Source organism: Ictalurus punctatus, chromosome 16, assembly GCF_001660625.3.
Source record: "Ictalurus punctatus breed USDA103 chromosome 16, Coco_2.0, whole genome shotgun sequence".
NCBI classification, from domain to species: Eukaryota; Metazoa; Chordata; class Actinopteri; order Siluriformes; family Ictaluridae; genus Ictalurus; species Ictalurus punctatus.
The window spans coordinates 10,498,083-10,517,942 of NC_030431.2; the positions used below are offsets into that span (position 1 = coordinate 10,498,083).

Consider the following 19,860-nt stretch of genomic DNA (forward strand, 5'->3'; position numbering starts at 1 on the left):
TGTCTGTCAGAGCACGAATTCATACTCGCTCAGCAGCAGCAGCCACATAGAAGATCTAGTCCACCAAGACCAAACATACTTAAATTCAATTCCTTTAAGTAAAGGCTGTTAATATCATTTCAAGTGTTGTCATGTGACAGTGTGACAGTGTAACAGTGTAGCAGTAACGGTGGCAGCCTGGCAGTGCTGGGGTTTGAATCCCCGACTTTCTGATCAGTAAGCCAGAGCCTTAACAGTTCAGCCATCACTGCTCCAGGCAAAAAAATCGAATACTTAACGTTTATAACTTGTCTTGTTGTCAATATTATATGATGTAGCACAAACATGACTGGATTTTCGTCTGTGATCATTAGACCACCATATTCTAGGTCTGGCCTTCCAGACCCTCTTGGAGGAACAAATAAGACTGTATGTTGCACTGCTAGCTGATGAGTATCAGTACTAGTATTTGTACAGCACTCAGCTGGAATGTGATCCTATCTGTTGGAAGAGCACAAACGACAATCCGACTTACAAGTTCTGGTACAAATGACTTCCATGTGAAAGCAGTTAGACTCAGACAGGTCTGAGACAAGCGCTTGGCAGACATCCAGATGCAATCTTCGCTATTCTCTTTATCTTCACAAATGTTCTTGTTGTTTGTGGATGATTCGGTGCCCTCCCCCACTCACTCCTAGACCAAGAAGGCCAGAAATAGATAAAAGCACCAATTTTAAGTAAATTAGCCTTGATGATGGCCTGTAACTGGCACTAGGGGCAGATGTTATCACAGCTGACCTGCAGATTCCTTAACTCCTTAACCTTTCATGCTGCACAAAGCACTCGACCAGCTACTCCTGGCTTCAGGCTTATATTGCGCTGATTAGGGAAGGAATAACACACTGAAGCATGTGAGTCTTACAAAGCACTTACAACTCCTACCATAAAGGTTTAATAAATGTCTCCTAAAAAAAAAAAAATGTCTCCACATCAACAATTATAAGTTTTACTTTGGTAAACAACATGCTTTTAAACCTGTTTATTATTAATCTTACATTATGTGGAGGATCTGCTATACAAGTCCTTGTGTATGAGCTGTTATTATAGAAACAATAATGTAGGGCTGCACGATTAATCGCTTTTAAACCGAAATCCCGATCTGAAAGGGTGCGATATTCAAATTGCAAGAATGCGATTATTTCGATTAAGGACTATAAAATATGGTAACAAGCATCCACGTAGTCGCTGACGGTTTGCTTCCTGAGCATTTTACGTTTGATGCAGTTTAACCAATGGGGGCATTAACACTGGACATGCTGAGTGAACGAACTAAGAACATCATTTGGAAAAGATGAGCGGGAGCGGTTCAACTCAACAACAGAGTGTGTCTGTAGAAGAGCAAAGTTCTGCTGACAACGTGATACCTAAACAAAAAAGCACCACATGGAATTATTTTGGATTTCGACGTTCTGATGTACTTCAATGACAAGTACTCTGTAAAACCTGCCGAACGTCTGTGTCTGAGGCAACACCACCGACCTGTATCAACACCTGCAGAAGTGTCACAGACACATCTATGATGAATGCATGGCCAAAAGGTCCACCGAAGAACATACGGATTTGTCGCAACCAGAGCGACTGACATTGCTCAAGCGTTACAAAGTGCCACATCCTATGACAAATCTTCACGAAGGTTACTGTGAAATAACAGACGCCATAACACGTTACCTGGCTAACGATATGGTGCCGAGTAACGGTGTCACAAAAGATGGTTTTAAGAATCTTATTCTAATGCTCGATAAAAGATATTACATTCCCTCTCGTATGTTCTTTACTCAAGCCATTGAAAACCTGTATATTGCAGAAAGAAGGGTGAAGCTGAGCTGAAAGATGTGGAATATTACGCGACAACAACTGACATGTGCTCAAGCAAGACGACTGAACCATATCAGTGTCTGACTGTTCATTTCATACGTGAGGATTTTGAATTAAAGAGTCGTTGTTTACAAATATAATATTTTCCCTTTGACCATACGTGAGAAAACATCGCTCCTGGGTTGAAAGATGCACTAGCTGGCTGAGGTCTGAACGAAGAAGGTCAGGTGTGCATCACCACAGACAATGCAGCCAACATAATACGGGCAGTGGAAATAAATGGATGGTGTTTTGGTCACAGACTCCATCTTGCTATTGGTACGTGTTCATATTTAATATAAATGTTATAATCAGAAATTATTCATATAGAATACATAATTGTATACGTCATTTTTTTATTTTTAAAAAGAGATGAAATATATTGGTAACATTTTTTACTAAAATTCAAACTGTTAACATTAGTTAATGTTGAGTATTTAATTTACATGTAGTAATGATAAAATAATTCTACAGCACTGGTTGAGCTTTCTTGATCTTAATTTACTACATATTAATACATGTTTAACATTCCAGTATTCAGTTTGTTTTAAAGAACTATGTATTATGAACAAATATGAATTATTAATGAACAGTATGTGTATATTAACTTAACTTAAACATTAACATTAACTTAAATAAATAAGTTCTGTAAAAATGTTGTTCATTGTAGGTTCATCCCCATCTTACATATGCTATATAATGCTTACCAAGATAATTGCATTTGAATTGCATGCTAAGTTTTTATAATGGTTTATTTTCAGAAAATGCACTGAAAGATGACAGGGTGCAGCGAGCAATAAGCGTTTGCAAGAAACTGGTCAGTCAATTCTCCTACAGCTGGAAGAAAAGAATGGCACTGACAGCAGCCCAAAAGAGTTGAATCAGCCTGAGAACTCATTGATTACAGAGTGTCCAACAAGATGGAGAACCAAAGAAAAAATTATTGCGAGGGTACTGGAGCAATGAAAATCTTTGAATCATGTGCTGTTTGCAGACAGAAAAACAAGACATCTAACTCTGACATGGTAAGACATGGAGGTGTTGGAATCCATCCACAAAGCACTGCATCTACTCCAGGAGTTTACAGATGTGCGTTCTGGAGAGGAATATGTTAGTGTCTCCTATCTTATGCCGGTTATTCACTTTTGAGGACAAAGACTCTCGCTGAAGATCAGAGTCTTGAAAGAGTCCTTCAATACCTCAAAGAAAAATATGATGACCGAGCCACCCAAGAACTTCTGGATGTTACATCACTCTTAGACAAACTATGTCAGTCAAGACAACATCCGAGTCATAAAAGCAAGAATGATGACAAACTGAATTTGTTCAAACTCAAGTAACTTGCTTGCCCTGTTTTTGAATGTTACAGGGGAAAAGAGTCACAGGATTTAGCAGCAATCTCATCTGTGAAACCAAAGACACTTGGCAGCTGTTTCAAGGTTTCCTCTGTGTCTCATTTTCATCATGTGGTGGAAGCAGACCTGAACAGTTACTTAACTGCACCAGCAATTGATGGAGAAGAGGATCCCATGGCCTGGTGGAAACCTGGCTTATTTTTTCCAGGTTGATCAGCTTGGCTTGCCGATACCTGTGTGTTCCAGCCACCAGTGTACCGTCAAAAAGACTCTTCAGTGCAGAAGGCAATATAATAACATGTCTACGGTCATGCCTCAAACCAGAGAGAGTGGATATGCTGCTCTTTTTGTAAAAAAAAAAATCTTTAAGCACATTACCCTGTACAATGTAAAAATGTGACGCAAACAAGATGTGAATGTTTTCTTGTTGGCCTTTTGGCCTCAAAATTATTAATGTACTTTGCACTTTAAATGGCAAAAACTTTTACTATTATTGTTGCAATCTTAATCGCAAGTAGATTTTTTCTCCAAATCGTTACAGCCCTACAATAACGTATTAAAATGAGTGTATTAACACTAAACTATTGTTCATGTTACAGTCGGAACTACCGTCCGGGCTGTGCTGTTATACACTAATAATGCACACCTCCTGACCAATTAGATTTGAGCATACAACCACATTGTGGTATAATATTATATAACTTGACTTATTGATGATGTATCCTAATAATGAACAAGGGTAGGAATTCACACTGAAAAACCAATTCACACTGAACTACCTGCGGCGTAATACAAATTTCACAGGATGTGTGTGGGGGGTTATGCATATTTTACACATTAAGCTGGCCATTGATGAATATTGATGTGGTCACCATCAATGCCAAAAGATCAGCAGACCTAAATATACAGCAATCTTACACTCCTGAGAGTTTATTTAATATGTAATCCTCAAGAAACTATAAAACGCAACCTTTAGGTTAATCATTTACATATAGAAAAAGCAGAGACTAAATATAATGAATATGTATTTGATGACAGTGTTTGCACTTGCCAAACACAAGGAATGACTTGACAGTTTTTGAGCTTCTTTATTGGTCTCTGCTACTGCTGAGTCCTCTTAGCTTGGAGCTATCCCAGCTGCCTCTTCTTACAACACACACCACAACCACCATCTGTCTCCACAGCAGCTACAGTTACATTTATTCAGGTTATTCCTGAATCTTCTAAACTTCACTTGATCACAAATATGGCAAAATGTATTAAATGTACTGGAATGCATGGATTGACACATTTGCATCGGTATTAGGGATCCTCAACGGGAACACAAAGAAGCTTTTGCCATAAATACGCTTTTCTTTACTTCTCAACAATTATTCTCAACTTATAAAGGTCTAAGAGAATTCCAGGCAGTCTGACAGTGAGCCATCTGTTCATGTCTGACACTGGGAATGCAGCAAAGTACTCTACTGTAAAGCACTCACTAGTACAAGTCACTGAGTGCTTGGAGTTTTACATGGACCCAGCTGAGTAATGTAAGATCAGAGATTTTTAGCATAGAGTGATGCCTGTGAAATGGCATTCGACAAAAACAAATCAGCCGTGCATGTAGATCAATACACACTCACTTAGCTAGATTAAATTCTGCCTCTTAAAAAGAGAAAACAATGCCCCAAACTCTGCTCTGGAAACACAGCTCTCAAGAGGGATTCCCTTTGACAAAGACGCTCTTCAGTGAGTTAACAGTGAAGCTTCTATGTGAATTCCTGAGCTCAGACATTTCACACACCTGTTTGAATAGAGCCCCGAAAAGGCAATCAGCAGAGAGACATACACCTGAACTACAGAGAACAAGTGAAGAAGAGTGATTTCTTTTTTTAATCATATGGATTCGTAAATATAATGCTAATTCATGTATTTAGTCCATAAACATACTCATTGTAACATTAATGGAAATTTGCGGTGGTTTTTCAACCTCTATCCCAGCTAGTATATCTGTAGCATACTTGAGATTATCACAGACAAGGATATCGACACATTTTCCTGTACGAAATAAAGAATGAAAGTCATTCGGGCTGTCTACTAACATTTTAAACACATTTTAACTAAGAGGTTTTTGTAGAATTTCTAAAGCTTACATACAACTTTGATTTCTTTCATGTCTGCCTCATCATCAGACTTATTAACAAACCAGACTTATTATATACAGTAGTCATGTATTTTAAACATATATTACTGCAACAACTGGCCTTATACATTATACAACAGTTAGATTGGATGAGCTGTGTGCCAAGAGTGCTTATATTTAGTATAACCGCACTGGGATGTTTCATTGTGTGTATCACTCTGCTCGTCTGTGCTCCCTACATAAAATTCCACTTCCTAGTTCGAAACGAGAGGCATGACCAACGAGAGACAAGCAGACATGGCCAACGATATTTTTCATGAATATAACTTTTGACTTAAAATATGAAAGCTCATCAAAAGTAGATAAAAAGAAGGAAGGGACTCCATTTTCCTGGAAGCACCTCTACCAAGAATGTACAAATCAATGTGAGCTAGTTAGTCAAATACATACTATAAAGTGAGTGTGGCTTCATTTGGGATCCAAATGTCACTTATAGTATATTAATTTATTGCTTATAGAACTGTTGTATATAAGCAATATCACATTAGCAAGAGTGTGGTACTCATATACTGCATAATTATATACTGCTTAGTTATATTTTTGCTACAAGTCAACTCTGAGTAACTGGGTTTTTGGTTCTTTTTATAGTACAGTGATGTGTGTCAACATATTTGTCTGTGCTAATGACACTTTAAATAGATCGAACAAACGCTAGAGTGGTTTGGGGTTTTCTTCATCCCCCACCTTTTCCTTTAATGTCATGATTATTTTACTTACAGTACTGTGCAAAAGTGTTAGGCACCCTATTTTTTATTAGAACAAACTTTGTTATAGATTTTTTATTTTATGACGTGTACACAGTCAGTACAGGAAACATTTTAGATTTCCAAACATTCGTTTTCTAGCACAAAATTAAATGTTACAGAAAACTGTTTGTGTCATTAAAGAAAGTACTGTATCATATTAAGTAAGAGACACTTTTCCGACAAAACAATGAAGACTGCTGGGTTTTGCTGAAAAAATAAGAAACAAGTGCGACAGTAAAAGTCTCCAGAAGAACCGCATCTGGCTCTGCAAAATGCTCAATAAAACGTACAGCTCATTTCCTTATAAAACTGCACTAATTGTACCGGAGGTTTCTATTTTTATTAGAGATGCACCGATACTAAATTTCTCAGTCAATACCGATTGACTGATTGAAATTCTGAAAGAAATGCAAATAAAAACTTTATTCTCTCCATTTCAACAAGTTGTTTCACAGTAACTGGTCTCATAAACAGAAAACACATTACTCAAATTAACATTAACACATGAACTAAATTCTGAAGATTAAAGTAAGATTTCTTAAATTATTGAATGTTATTCATTCATATTAACAGAATTAATTGACTGAATTCGAAAAAAGCTCCTGTTAGTCTCACATTCACTCACCACAAACAAAAGCATTTCTACTTCATCATGAATATCAAACTGGTAATATATAATATAACCTTTTTTATATTAACATTAACTGGATATCAAATATACTACTCTACAAATATATTTTTCTGTGCAATATATACTTTTTTGTCAACTCAGCTTCGTTTAAATCTTTCAATGGTGTAATGGCCCTTTAATTCAGTGCAAGCAGCTCTAACAGCACGGCAAAAAAAAAATTTAGACTAAATTTTTGGAAAAATTTAGCAGCGTCCGGTGTAAAATTTTATCAGTGCGGAGCTTACAGCGCTTACAAACTGCGCTTACAAACTGCATTCCACACAAGAAACAACTTCTTTAAACACAGCACGAAATTGCTATATTTTCCCGCCCTCTTTTGATTGACAGAATATATTCGGCCCTGATCATCTGATGTTTTTAAACTATCGGCCGATAAAAGCAATTTTTCATCGGCCGATAGTTTAAAAACATCCGATGATCAGGGCTGATTATTCGTGAATACATCGGTGCATCTCTAATTTTTCTTTTCTTTTTTTTTGTCACACAAATATTTGTGTGACTTTATTTCATTTACTAATGTTTACTGCTCTTTACGGTATTTAAAAAAAGGTAAAACATTTAATTTCATTATTTCGAAGGCATCTTTTCTACAGCATTTCTTTGCATGTGCCTAAAACTTTTACACAGTACTGTATTTGTGTCTTTTTAAATGGTACTGCACAAATGGTAGTTGAGTTCCTGTATTAGTCTTTCCTAACTGCTAAAACATTTCTTGTTAGCTGCCTTAACATTTTGGACACTATTTGCTGTTCTTTCATGTGCCTACGTGTATACTTAAGTATCTGCTCATACCCATTTTACTAGAAAATGTCCTTACAGGACTGATCCAGCACCAGCTCTGCTCACTCAAATTACAAGCAAAACAGTAACAAAGTTTTTTATATAAACAATCTACCAAATAGCTGGTCTAGTAACAGCATGTGAAGCTTGTGTGGTAATTTCAAATCCTGTCATTACTCTACAATGACATCACTATGTTGTGTCATACCAGAGTTTTGCATGTTTAACACAGAGGCATACTGCATGGCTGTAGAGTATGTGTGGTTCTGGAAAGACATTTAACAGAGGTTTTATTAGATCTTACAAGTCAGACTATTACACAACAGATTAACAAGATACATGAAAATGTATTCAACAGCTACAGAGTTATATTTACTCTTGTGGAGACTAGATCAGTTGTCAAGACTTCATTCAAAGCTGGACTGCTTTAAGGTTCAGTATGATGATAGAATAGCAGGATACGCTACAGTACATAGTACACAATAAACACTACCTGGTGTGTCTTCTCGGATAATCGTGGGTCTTTTCTTGGGCTGGATCTTACGGAACTTCCCTTTGAAGTCTCCAGGTGTGAACATATCCATGGAGAGGCTGGCCATCTGGACCAGGATGATGCTGTCCTGGCTTTGGGCGTCCCAGGCGTTTGTGTCGCTTGGCACCGCATCCTCGTTAGGCATATCCGAAACCGGGGTGACCCAGAGCAACCGTGTTCACTCACTCAACAGCATGGATACAGCAATCTGGCACCACTTTTTTTCAGTCTTCTTTTACTTTCTCTCCTTTCTGATCCCTTGTCTTCAGTAATCCACCACGCTAGTGGTCTTCTACTTTCTTCTCTTATTGGGTCAGTAGCAGTTGCTCTTCGATGTCTGTGTGTTGGTGGATATGCCGTGTGAAAGTGTGAAACCTAGATGTTTGTCAGACAAGCATGTGTGGTAGAGCCTGTGCTGTCGCTGGTCGAGGCTGTTTAGCCTGTTACAGTAACACTGCTGAATGAGGCAGGTGTAGGGTTACTCAATCCAGGCCCGCCTCTTTTCACAAGCACAGAAAGAGGGAGGGGTGTGTGTAAAGTGTAGCAGGGAGTACAACTGAGGGTGTGAAAATGAATGACATGCAAAATCATGAAAATGAAGCAGGTTTGTCTGTGATTTCAAACTTTTTTTTTCTGGATTTGTTTAAGAAACAACTCTTTTGTGTTGAGCAAGTGAATGTCCTCATGTATCCTTATTCTGGGTTCTGTGGTAACACACACACACATGCCAATTATGAGAAACTGGCATATGTGTGTGTGAGTGTGTGTGTGAGTGTGTGTGTGTTGTTTCTCTAACAGGCCTCAAGACAACATGTCGCCTGAGTGTTTCTCCTAAATGCTTTCTTCCGAGCTTGTCACTTATAAGTTTCTACATTTGCTCAAGTTTGTGATAACCTTGGCTAGGATGTATATATTTCAACCATTTGAATATTTTCTACAGTTGTCTGCAGTGAAAAAGTTGTTATAAAGATGTTATAAAGATAATGAAGAAGAGGTTGTATACGCATTGCAGTCCGTTCATAACTGCTAGTCTCAAATGAGGTGTATATTTAAGCCTGGTTTAAGGACAGTAAGCTAATAAATGACCTCCTGTTCTCTGACCTGCAGACATTACCGAGTTGGTAAAGTAATTTTTAGTCATCTTTAGGCAAGCACAAAAAAAGAGGAAACTTATTCTCCGTGTCTCTTGGGTCCTGGAATTTGGCTCCAAAGAGAGGGAGGGAGACAGACAAAATGAAAGATAAAGAGGGCAGAGGAAAAGGAGAGCGAGAGAGAAGCTGACCGCGCCCTCAAGAGGACAAAATAGCTTATTCGCCTGTTCCTGCCATCTAACAACAAGACTTGATCTGACCAAGAGATCCTGATTCATTAGCTATGATTCCATGCCCTAGAGCATGCTGGGAACCTGGAAACTTCTCCTGGCCCAAAACATCGTATTTTTCCTTGTCCAAACCGACATAACTCTGATTATAAGAGAAATATGATCTTAAGTTGAAAACCTGATAAAAGCTAGCAGACTGATGTTATTATTCCACTCAGATGCAAAAATAAATAAATAAATAAATAATTTTGCTTGATGAATCCTCTTTTGGAAATTCATGTAACACTAACTGATGGAAATGCAAATGATAAACATTTTTCTTTTCTGAATGTCTGGACATTTACCTAATAACTGTGTAACATTTGGATGGAATTGGGTTTCCTTATTCCTTGCACGCCCTCAGAAGTGGTACACTGGCATTTACAGAGCAGAGGGATGACACCCTTCACTAGAGAGACAAAGCTGTACACATGAGGTTGGACAAATCATAAATTCATTAGCTAGCCCACTGGGCATGTTAAAGTTCTACTGTGATGCTGATGCCCAGTGCCATGCTTTTGTTTCCTGGAAACAAATTCACTAGGCTAAGATGTGGTAACTAATAAATAGTGTAATACAGCATAGTGAGCTAGTCAGCTAGTTAAGTATGTTTATACAGACACACACACACACACATATATATATATATATATATATATATATATATATATATATATATATATATAAATTCACGTATAGGGAGTGACTCAGCCGTAGTCATTATCGTTTTCTAAGAAAAAAGTCTGAGGTTGTACATCAAAAGTCTTTGTCCAATATCAGACTATGAGAAGTGGTGTTCTCCCTTCACATCGCAGATAAAATATATTATTGAAATTTGGTTGGGGTCTTTATCTTTTCTCAGGATGAGAAAATGAGGAGTTAGGAGTCTGCTTGCCATGCTAGAAGGAGAATTACTAGACAGCTTTATAAAGCACTTTATTTTTCTCAGTTGCTCAGTTTTTGAATGAGAGAAGAAAACTTGCTGGTGACCTGGCGAGCCTATTCAGCCTCTGCTTGTCCACCAGGCAACTATGAATAAACGACGAATAGCCCAGACACATAATCTTCTTGTCACAGACTCCCGGGTAACTGATTTGTCCACTTTGACACACTATAGCACAAAACACATAATGTTACACACACACACACACACACACACACACGAGACATGGGTACACCCACTCATTAGCTCTAACCAAGTAAACAACTATGGAAGTGGTCTCTGTTCCCACTCCTCCCTGTCTCCACCTCCCACTCACCCAAACACACCCAAACATAACCAACACACACTGCGTCTATGCTCAGTTTACATAACATGAACAAAAACTACACACATCCTGTGATTCAACCACAGTGTAATTGGTTGCTGTTCACCTAGACTAAAAGGAATGATTCATTAAACATGGTTTCAGCACTAGCACACACGCACACACGCACACTCCAAAGCAGGCCATTGGCATTTCTCAGTTTTTGCATTTTAGAACAAACTAGCATTCTGATAACAGTGAGTGTGGTTTGGATTAACTGCCTTCACTTACACCTTGTTTATAAAATATTATTTACTAAACCAGTCTGATCTTATCTGAGTCTCTCTTTTAAAAACAAACAAAAAAATCCTTTTGTATGTAGGCTGCACATCTATTTCCAGACAGCTATGTGATCTCAGTGCTGGTGGGAACAGCTATCCCAAGACCATTAGCCTACATGAGCTCTTAATGCAATTGCTGTGTGTGTGAGTAGGAACCCTTCCAACAGTCAGGAACTGAGACTGAACTTTTATAAAAGTCTCGTCTATGTATAAGCCATTTCTAAAAATATCTAATCATCAGCAGGAAGTGGTAGCTCAATTATTAAGGCTTTGGGATACTGATTGGTGATCGTGATTTCAAATCCCAGTACCACTGTTGGGCCCTTGAGCAAGACCCTTAACCTTCAACTTCTCAGCTGTATCCTGCTGCAACTGGAACTTGCTTTGGATACAAGCATCAGCCAAAAGAGGTAAAAATAAATAATCACAACACTCTTTCAACCTATTGATTGCTTTCAGCCACAGGTTCCCAACCTTGGTCCTGGAGTAGTCCCTGTCCTGCACATTTCAGTGTTTTCCCTGATCTAACACACTCACTTCAACTTCAGGAAAGGTTGTTAGTTAGTAAATTTGCTGATTATTTAGCTGTATTGGGGCAAACATTAAAATGACAAAAACTTTCAAATGTGCAGGACAGGGGGTATTTCAGGAGGAGGGTTGGAAGCTTGTGTTTTAAGCAGAAGTAAGAAGCATTATTCTGCCCTCTAGTGACCTTTAGCAAGAACAATTCTGTACTCTTTATTCCTGCTTGTCAACTACACTACTGTACATGGCCATATTTGTGAACACCAGACCATTGTTTTTGCTATACACTGTTGACATTTTGGTTTGAAATCAAAAAATGAATGAGAAGATTTTATTTCAGAATTTCAGCTTTCGTTTCCTTTTATTTACCTCTACATGTTTAAAAAAACTTAGAACATGGCGCATTTTGTTGAAAGCCACATATTTTCACGTCATGAAAAATACTGGAACATGTGACCGACAGGTGTTTCTTGTTGCCCAGCTGTGCCCTGTTAGAGTGATTGTTTAAACAATTAATAGTTTTGAATGTCTTGGTTTGAGCCCTGGGTTTCACCAGTGAAGACAGCATTTGGTGTTATAAAGGATAAACGTCAATGATATGACTGTTCCATTTGACATATTTGGGTTTATAATGGTCTGGGTCTCACCTTATTGATGAAAGGGAATTGAGTCGGCGAGTAAAGCTGCAAAAACCTCCCTCAACGTCAGCTCCATAAAAATCTTCTGATATGATTAAGTTAAAATTACTGTGCTGCATAACGGATAAATCTATTAGGCAATTAGGTATGTGAGAGGGCTGTGTGTCACTGCACCCCAAATGACTCCAAATAAGCCACAAAGTAAGTAACGTTAAAATGATGGACTCCATTGTGCTATGCGAGAGCATTTTCTTCCTGTGTTCTTCAAAACAAAAAGTCGCCTCATAATGATGTAAGTGTTTGCTCAGGCCTGGAACATTAAGTGCAATGTGAGTGCAGGTCAGCAGGGAAGTGGGGAGGGTGGACAATCGTGCTTGGGCACGGTACAGGGCAACCGGGCCCTAGTATGAGTACGCCCTTAGACTGGCCAGGTCAATCACCAGACCTTTACCTGACTGAGCATGTAGTTTCACCTCCTGAAGAGGAGACTGAAGGGAGAAACCCCACAAAACAAATAACAACTGAAAAAAGCTGCAGTACAAGGCTGGAGAAGTCAAGTCAAGTCAAGTCAAGTGGCTTTTATTGTCATTTCAACCATATACAGATGGTACAGTACACAGTGAAACGAAACAACGTTCCTCCAGGACCATGGTGCTACATAAAACAACACACTAACCACATGAGACGACACAGAACTAAATAAGATCTACAAACATTCTACATAAAGTGCACATGCAAATGTGTGCAAACAACACAAGACAGTACAGTAACTACTAAAACAGGACAATAAGCACAGTAAGTGACAGTGTAGCGCCGACCTGTACACAGTTCTAGTGTGAAAGTGTCAGATATTACAAGTAGTGCAAAAGGATATAACAATATAATAAAAAAAAATTTAAAGCATCACAAAAAAAGAAGTCAACAGTTTGGTGATGTCAGCGGGTCGCCAGCTTGATGCAGTTTTTGCAAGCAAGGAATATGTCACCAACTATTAAATGTTATTTACTTTTAATTTATTTTAAGACTATCTGTTTACTCCCCTAAAAATTGGCTGGTCTGCCACAAAAGATCCCCAGGAAGACGTTAGGGAGACCTACACTACATGGCCAAATTTATGTCGACACCTGACCTTCACACGCATATGTGATTCTTCCCCAAACTTTTGCCACATCGTCAGAAGCACACAATTGTCTAGAATATCTTTGTATGCTGTAGCATTATAATGTTCCTTTACTGGAACTAAGAGGCCCAAACTTGTTCCACCATGATAATGCCCCTGTGCACAAATTGAAGTCCATAAAGGCAAAGTTCGCCATGGTTAGAGTGGAAGAACTCGAGTGGCCTGCACAGACCCTGACCTCAACCCCGCTGAGCACCTTTAAGATGAACTGGAACACTGGGGTGTATACTGATATACTGAATACTGGGCCTCCTCGCCTGACATCAGTGCCCAAATTCACTGAATTGCAGAATGGGTACAAATCCCAAAATCTAGTAGAAAGTCTTCCCAAAAGAGTGAAAATTATTATAACAGCAAAGTGGGTTTAAATCTGGAATGGGATGTACAAAAAGCACATATGAGTGTGATGGTCAGGTGTCCACAAAATTTTGGCCATGTAGTGTATATGAGCAACAAGAGAAACCAAATGGCTAGGTGCTTGGACCAATCAACAGTCACATGTAGACACGTTTGCCAGAGTTAAGGAAAGAAAAAAAAAGAGGTAACTAGGCCACCAACAACAAGAACTGGGTAACATGGAGCCCTCTGAATGGACGACATTTCAGTAAAATATGGGACAAGCAACATTCAAATAATACAAACATCCATGTTTCACCCTAAAACACGAAGCAATACCCTGCTGAAATAACTCAGCTTGGTCTGAATAGCTACCAGCTGCAGAAACACAAATCAAACTGGTCAAAGCTGGTAAATTATTTTCCCATTACTTGTCTAAGTTCATCAGTAACTGTATGAGATTTTCTAATCACCTTACAGTTTTACAGAAACTCTAGCTTCTACCTGCACTTACCAGCTGACAACGATGGTCTAGCAGTTTGGTCAGCTTGTGTTTTGGCAGACGAAGCTGGATCCTCCAGCCGAGTACACTGTAATGAATGCTGTAATACAGCCTGACTGAGAAAATGACTCAATTAATGACAAATACTGCATATTTATATTGTATATGAGTAATTTCTAGTAGTCTACTATATATAATGTATACATAAGATCATGCGCATAGTCAAGTTTCATTACTGCACAGCAGCTAGGACCTGGATGTACCATTAAAATAAAAAGCTACAAATATACAAATGTACTAGTGTTGTACTTCGTGTAGGCCAGAGGATGAAATGACATCCAAGTTAAATGATTATTATTATTTTAAATAACATAATGTGAGTATTTGGACTACTACTAGATGAAAAACGTAAACAAAGGGAGCAAAAATTATGTTTGCGCAGAATTTCATATTAAAGTGTTACGATGAGCTTGGTGAACGCGCCATTTTAAAAACCTGGTGCGCGTGAACAGCAGCTGCTTTGTTGACATCAGCATCATAGCATCACTTCGACACCATTTCCCCAGACCGCACTACACAGCCAGATTTAAACTGCATTATTGTAGTTCACCGATATAAAACCGCTCATTTTACAGCACATACTCTACTGACGCTACAGAATAATAACTCCCTGTTTGCGGTGACACTGATGCCATCCTGCTAGCCTGTATGTAGCCGAGCCTTTAGCGCTCTGCCTCACAAACGTTTGACTGAGAAAAAGCACCAAGACACAACAAATGCCGTTTCGGATAATTAAAGCGTTGCTCGAAATGTTTCAGTACCTTATATCCTTGTTTTAAGTCTTGTTAAATTGCCATTTCTTCCTTCAACACAACCGCTGAATTCTGCTTTTCTGAATTCCACTTCTGTCTCGTGTCTTCTTTCCTTAAGCGTTTTTCCATCGACTGTCAGAAGGAGACAGCGGGTGAGGAGAGCGCGGCCCCGCCCTTGGCAACCAATTAGATCCCAGACTTTCACAGAGCTGCTCGCTGATTGGATAAGCAGCACATCATGCATAGTCGGTTTATAGCTGCACTTGTAGGGATGCTGATGGATGCTGATGGCGAGTAGTGATGGGAAGTTCGGATCATTTTACTGACTCGGATCTTTGAATCTCGTTCAGCTAAATGAATGAATCTTTTTTTGCGACTCATTTTGTTCATTTCAGCAGAATATAATTAAAATGTTAAATTCCTCAACACATCTAGTACTTACGCAAGCATTGATCACATTTGGAATAAAAAACAAACTATAGGCTAATGCAACCAAGGCCAAATTATGAGAAACAGAAATGATTAATTAATAGCTTAGGTCTTCAGGCTATGCAGTCTGTTGGTTCACCTCATCTCCCGGTCCGAGTCGTTCTTTCTTTTGTCACGTCACATTTGTCACGTCTGTTCCACGGAAACAGAATTGATTAGTCCATCACGTGACCGCCCCATAGGCTGAATGCAGTGGGGCTATGATGTAATGAACGAACGAGTCGGACCCGAAGACTCGAGACATGAACTAATCATTTCTGTTTCCTGTACAGAACTTGTGGGGATGTTGCTGCGCATGCGCAGCGAACACAAAATGAACGAATCACTCTCTCAGACAACTCGTTGTTCCTGAGTCATATTAAAGATTCGTTCAAAATGAACGACATATCACTAATAGCGAGTGCACAAATTAATAAGAAGTAAGCAAACGGAAATGATGCAAGCAGGAGAATTATATCCAAATAAACCAAGGCAAAAATGCAAAAAGAGCATTCCAGATTGCTGTTGTAATATCCTCTGCTCTTCTTGGGAAGGTTTTCCACTAGATTTTGGAGCATGACTGTAGGCATTTGCCCATTCAGCCCCAAGAACATTAGTGAGGTCAGGCATTGATGTCAGTCAGGGCTCTGTGCAGACCACTCAACTCCATCCTTGGCAAACCATGTCTTGGATGGATGGAGCTCCTTTTGTGCAGAGGGGCATTGTCATGCTGGAACAGGTTTGGGCTCCTTAGTTCCAGTGAAGGGAAATGTTAATGCTACTGTATACAAATACATTCTGGATTCTCATGCAAGTAAAATTTGTGCACTCTCTTTCTGATTGTAGACGCATGCATTTTGACACGAACAGTTGCAAGACTTACTAGCATATTATGTGATTAAATTTTGGGGTTCTTGGAGACTTCTTTCTGCATCAGACGCTCTGGTCTTGAGCTGAATTTGCTGGGATGGCCAGTCCTGTACACATTGGCAGTCATTTGAAATCTGCACCACTTGTAGATGATTTTCCTTACAGCGGAGTGATGTATTTCAAATAATTTGGAGATCTTTTTTAAATCCCTTGCCAGACTCATATGCACAACCACAACCACACAACCTTTTTTCTGAAGGCCTTACAGAACTCTTTAGATCTTGGCATGATGACATCACACACCTCAATAACAAAGGGAACACCAGACACTAGATATGAGAGGGGTATAAATAAGACAGGTTCCACCTGCACTCCCTAAGCAGGTTCTAATCACTGGCACACAAGTTTCAACACCTGATTCTAATTTTATGGATTTGAAGGTGTGATAAATGTAGGGGTGTACTTACTTTTCCCACATGACTGATGTTTTATGTCATTTTATGTGTCATTAATAGAGTGTATCAACTTTATTAATAGACACTCTTTCAAATAGGATCAAATGTTTGCTTGTCCAAATATGTAATAAAAAAATAATAATAAATTCCATGGGGTGTACTTATTTTTTTCACATGACTGTAATATATTGCGTAGTTAGGTTGAGTAGTCTATTAACCATATTAGAGAGAAATAGTTTGTATATAATGTAACCTTAGTTTTTACAGGTATAGGTCAAAGGTCAAAAAGATGCATATTCTCACTCTCTATATCTAGATCAAAGGTCATGATCATAAAAATATTTATAGTTATGTTAAATCGGGATCACATACATTCCTGACACAAACGTTACCATAAATGGTACGGCCATGTTTATTCCAGACACCCACACACGTTGCACACATGTTCTTTATTTTCACATAGAATATGAAACTCTCTGAGGTAGCTCATAAAAATATATATAGTTATGTTAAATCTGGATCACATACATTCCTGACACAAACGTTACCATACATGGTATGGCCATATGTATTCCACCCACACAAGTTGCACACACATGTTCTTTCTAACACTCTGAGGTAGGTCATAAAAATATATATAGTTATGTTAAATCTGGATCACATCCATTCCTGACACAAACGTTACCATACATGGTATGGCCATGTGTATTACACATCCAAACAAAAATAAGACACACACACACACACACACACACACGCGCGCGCGCGCGCGCACGCACAAACACACACGTGCACGTACAGACAAACGCATGCATATGAACCTGTTTATAAAAGTCGAGCATCCCTCTAGGTTTTATAATACTCTGTACTTAGAACAACGTGTGCGAGCTTACAACATGGCTGATGTTTGTCCTAACGCGCCGAAAAAAACTCACCCTTTTTTGGGAAGAATAGAAAAAATGTTAGAACATGAAAAGATTCAATATTGGGTAATGTCAAACGGATGTACAGCCGGGGTTTTTTTCGATGCAGAAAAAGCAACCGTTTTACTTTTCAAGTTCTCGGTCCCGGGACACACGATCTTTCCTTTCACGTAGAATATGAAGCACTCTGAGTCAGGCCTAGGTCAAAGGTCAACACCGTAAAACCCCGTTCTGATGCATTCCCACACACACACACACCCCCCACACACTAGCATGCATACGAACCATCTATAAAAGTCGAGCACTTCGAAAGTTTTAACATCGGCAAAGGTTCGACCGAATTTCAAGAGTCTATCCTTCACTACTTCCAGACACCATGGATTTCTCAGCAGGTAAAAATATGTATTTTAATCAATTAATAGTTAAATATAAATTGAAATACAATGTTTATGTAATTATCCAATTGGCAATGATATTGATATAAACTTAGAACTAATCTTTCTGAGTACAAAAATCATCATCCTTATCTGGTCATTATGTAATCTGGTATGATACTTTATCTCAAATTTAAATATTTATTACATTTATATTACAGTGCAAGACCGAGTTAAGCTCATCTGATTCTAGTGTATAGGTAATTAAAATTTGTCTCTTAGATCTATGTAGTGATCTAAAATGGAAATGTGAAGTTATTAAAAGTATGTTTTACTGTTTTATAGACAGCTTGGTGATTATTTCTGATGATGAGATTCCCGAAACAACCGCTCATGACCTTTTGAATCTGAGCTCCACACGTAAGTCATAACATAAAATTATGATTGTTTCATGCTGTAAAGTCTTTCATACGTGAATATAACATTGTTTGTATCATATTCAGAAGTTGAGGGAAACGTGACTAACAGTGCTTACGACGGAGATATTTCAGGTGAGTTGATGTATATTTTACCTTCTATTTACCCAGCACAAAAAATAAATAAATAAATAAATGAAAGCTCTTTCACATGTTCTGTGACTTATAGATACAAGTAATGCAATAGAAGACCAAGAGGAAATCATCTCGGAAACCGACATTCAACAAGACATCGAACTACAACAGATCTGTGCAGTGTGGCGTGAATTCTTCGAAGCAAAGACTGATTTATTGGAAAACTTTGGACAGATTGATTATACACTTGAATCTGGTCGAGGTACAGATTTTATCCCTTTACTGTACAGCACGCTTGAAAATGTGAATAGATGTCTCTCAGTGAACATAAAGTTGATTGGAAAATTGTATGATAGATATGGCGCAGAAACGACTGAAATGCAGTTCGGATATAGAGACTAAAAAAAAAAGGGGAACCGAAAATTCTCCATTAGCGCATGATTTCTTTTAGGACGGAAACCAGAGTTTTTCAAATGGTCCGTTATATCATGATTCGTACACACCCCTGAACCCATGTTAAACTGAAGCGATCAACCGGCTGAACGAAAGTTTAATTCCGTCACACCAAGTCGTTAGTGAGAGACCTAATCAGAGTGCAAATCACGTCATATCAAACACATCGGTGACGCCAAATATATTTTCTGAATTAAATCAAGGTCTGTTAGAGTTACATAATAACCTAAATGAACACGGTCATTCAGTACAATTAAACCCTGATCTAATCGATGCAGTCAATCAGTTGAATGAAAATTTAAGATCGTCAGACCAGAGCAATACTCAAAATGAAAACCCCAGACGAAATTCCAGTCAAACTGTATCAGGTACGCCGGTGACGTCGCACGACATATTTTTCGAATTAAATCAATGTCTGTTAGAGCTACAAAATAACCTAATCGAACAAAGAGAATCTATGCAGATAAATCCATGTTTAATAGACGTGGTGAATCAAATCAATGAAAATATGTCATTATCTCCCGTTCAGAATATCGTCTCAACTCCAGAAAACGCTCAGGAACCTAGACCGTTATCTTCTCATGATATGATACACGAACTTAATCAAAGTCTTATGAGGATAAATGACAGTCTGGTTAACTTA

General features: G+C 38.5%; 1 protein-coding gene across 10 annotated transcripts in view; it reads right to left on the bottom strand.

Moving 5' to 3' along the window:
- The window catches only part of fryb (furry homolog b (Drosophila)), an 87,847-nt gene extending 72,606 nt beyond the window's left edge, over positions 1 to 15,241 (bottom strand). For 7 of the 10 annotated variants that reach the window (XM_017489586.3, XM_017489581.3, XM_053686676.1 and 4 more), the window contains exons 1-2: positions 8,144 to 8,635; positions 7,859 to 7,916 (exon numbers count right to left, since the gene is read on the bottom strand). In XM_017489586.3, the coding sequence (XP_017345075.1) occupies positions 7,859 to 7,916; positions 8,144 to 8,314 (229 nt within the window). In that variant the 5' untranslated portion in view covers positions 8,315 to 8,635. Of the gene's footprint in view, positions 1 to 7,858; positions 7,917 to 8,143; positions 8,636 to 15,132 lie in introns of those variants that run through there. The other 3 variants (XM_053686680.1, XM_053686679.1, XM_053686682.1) reach the window with 2 other exon arrangements.
- Positions 15,242 to 19,860: the final 4,619 nt, after the last annotated feature.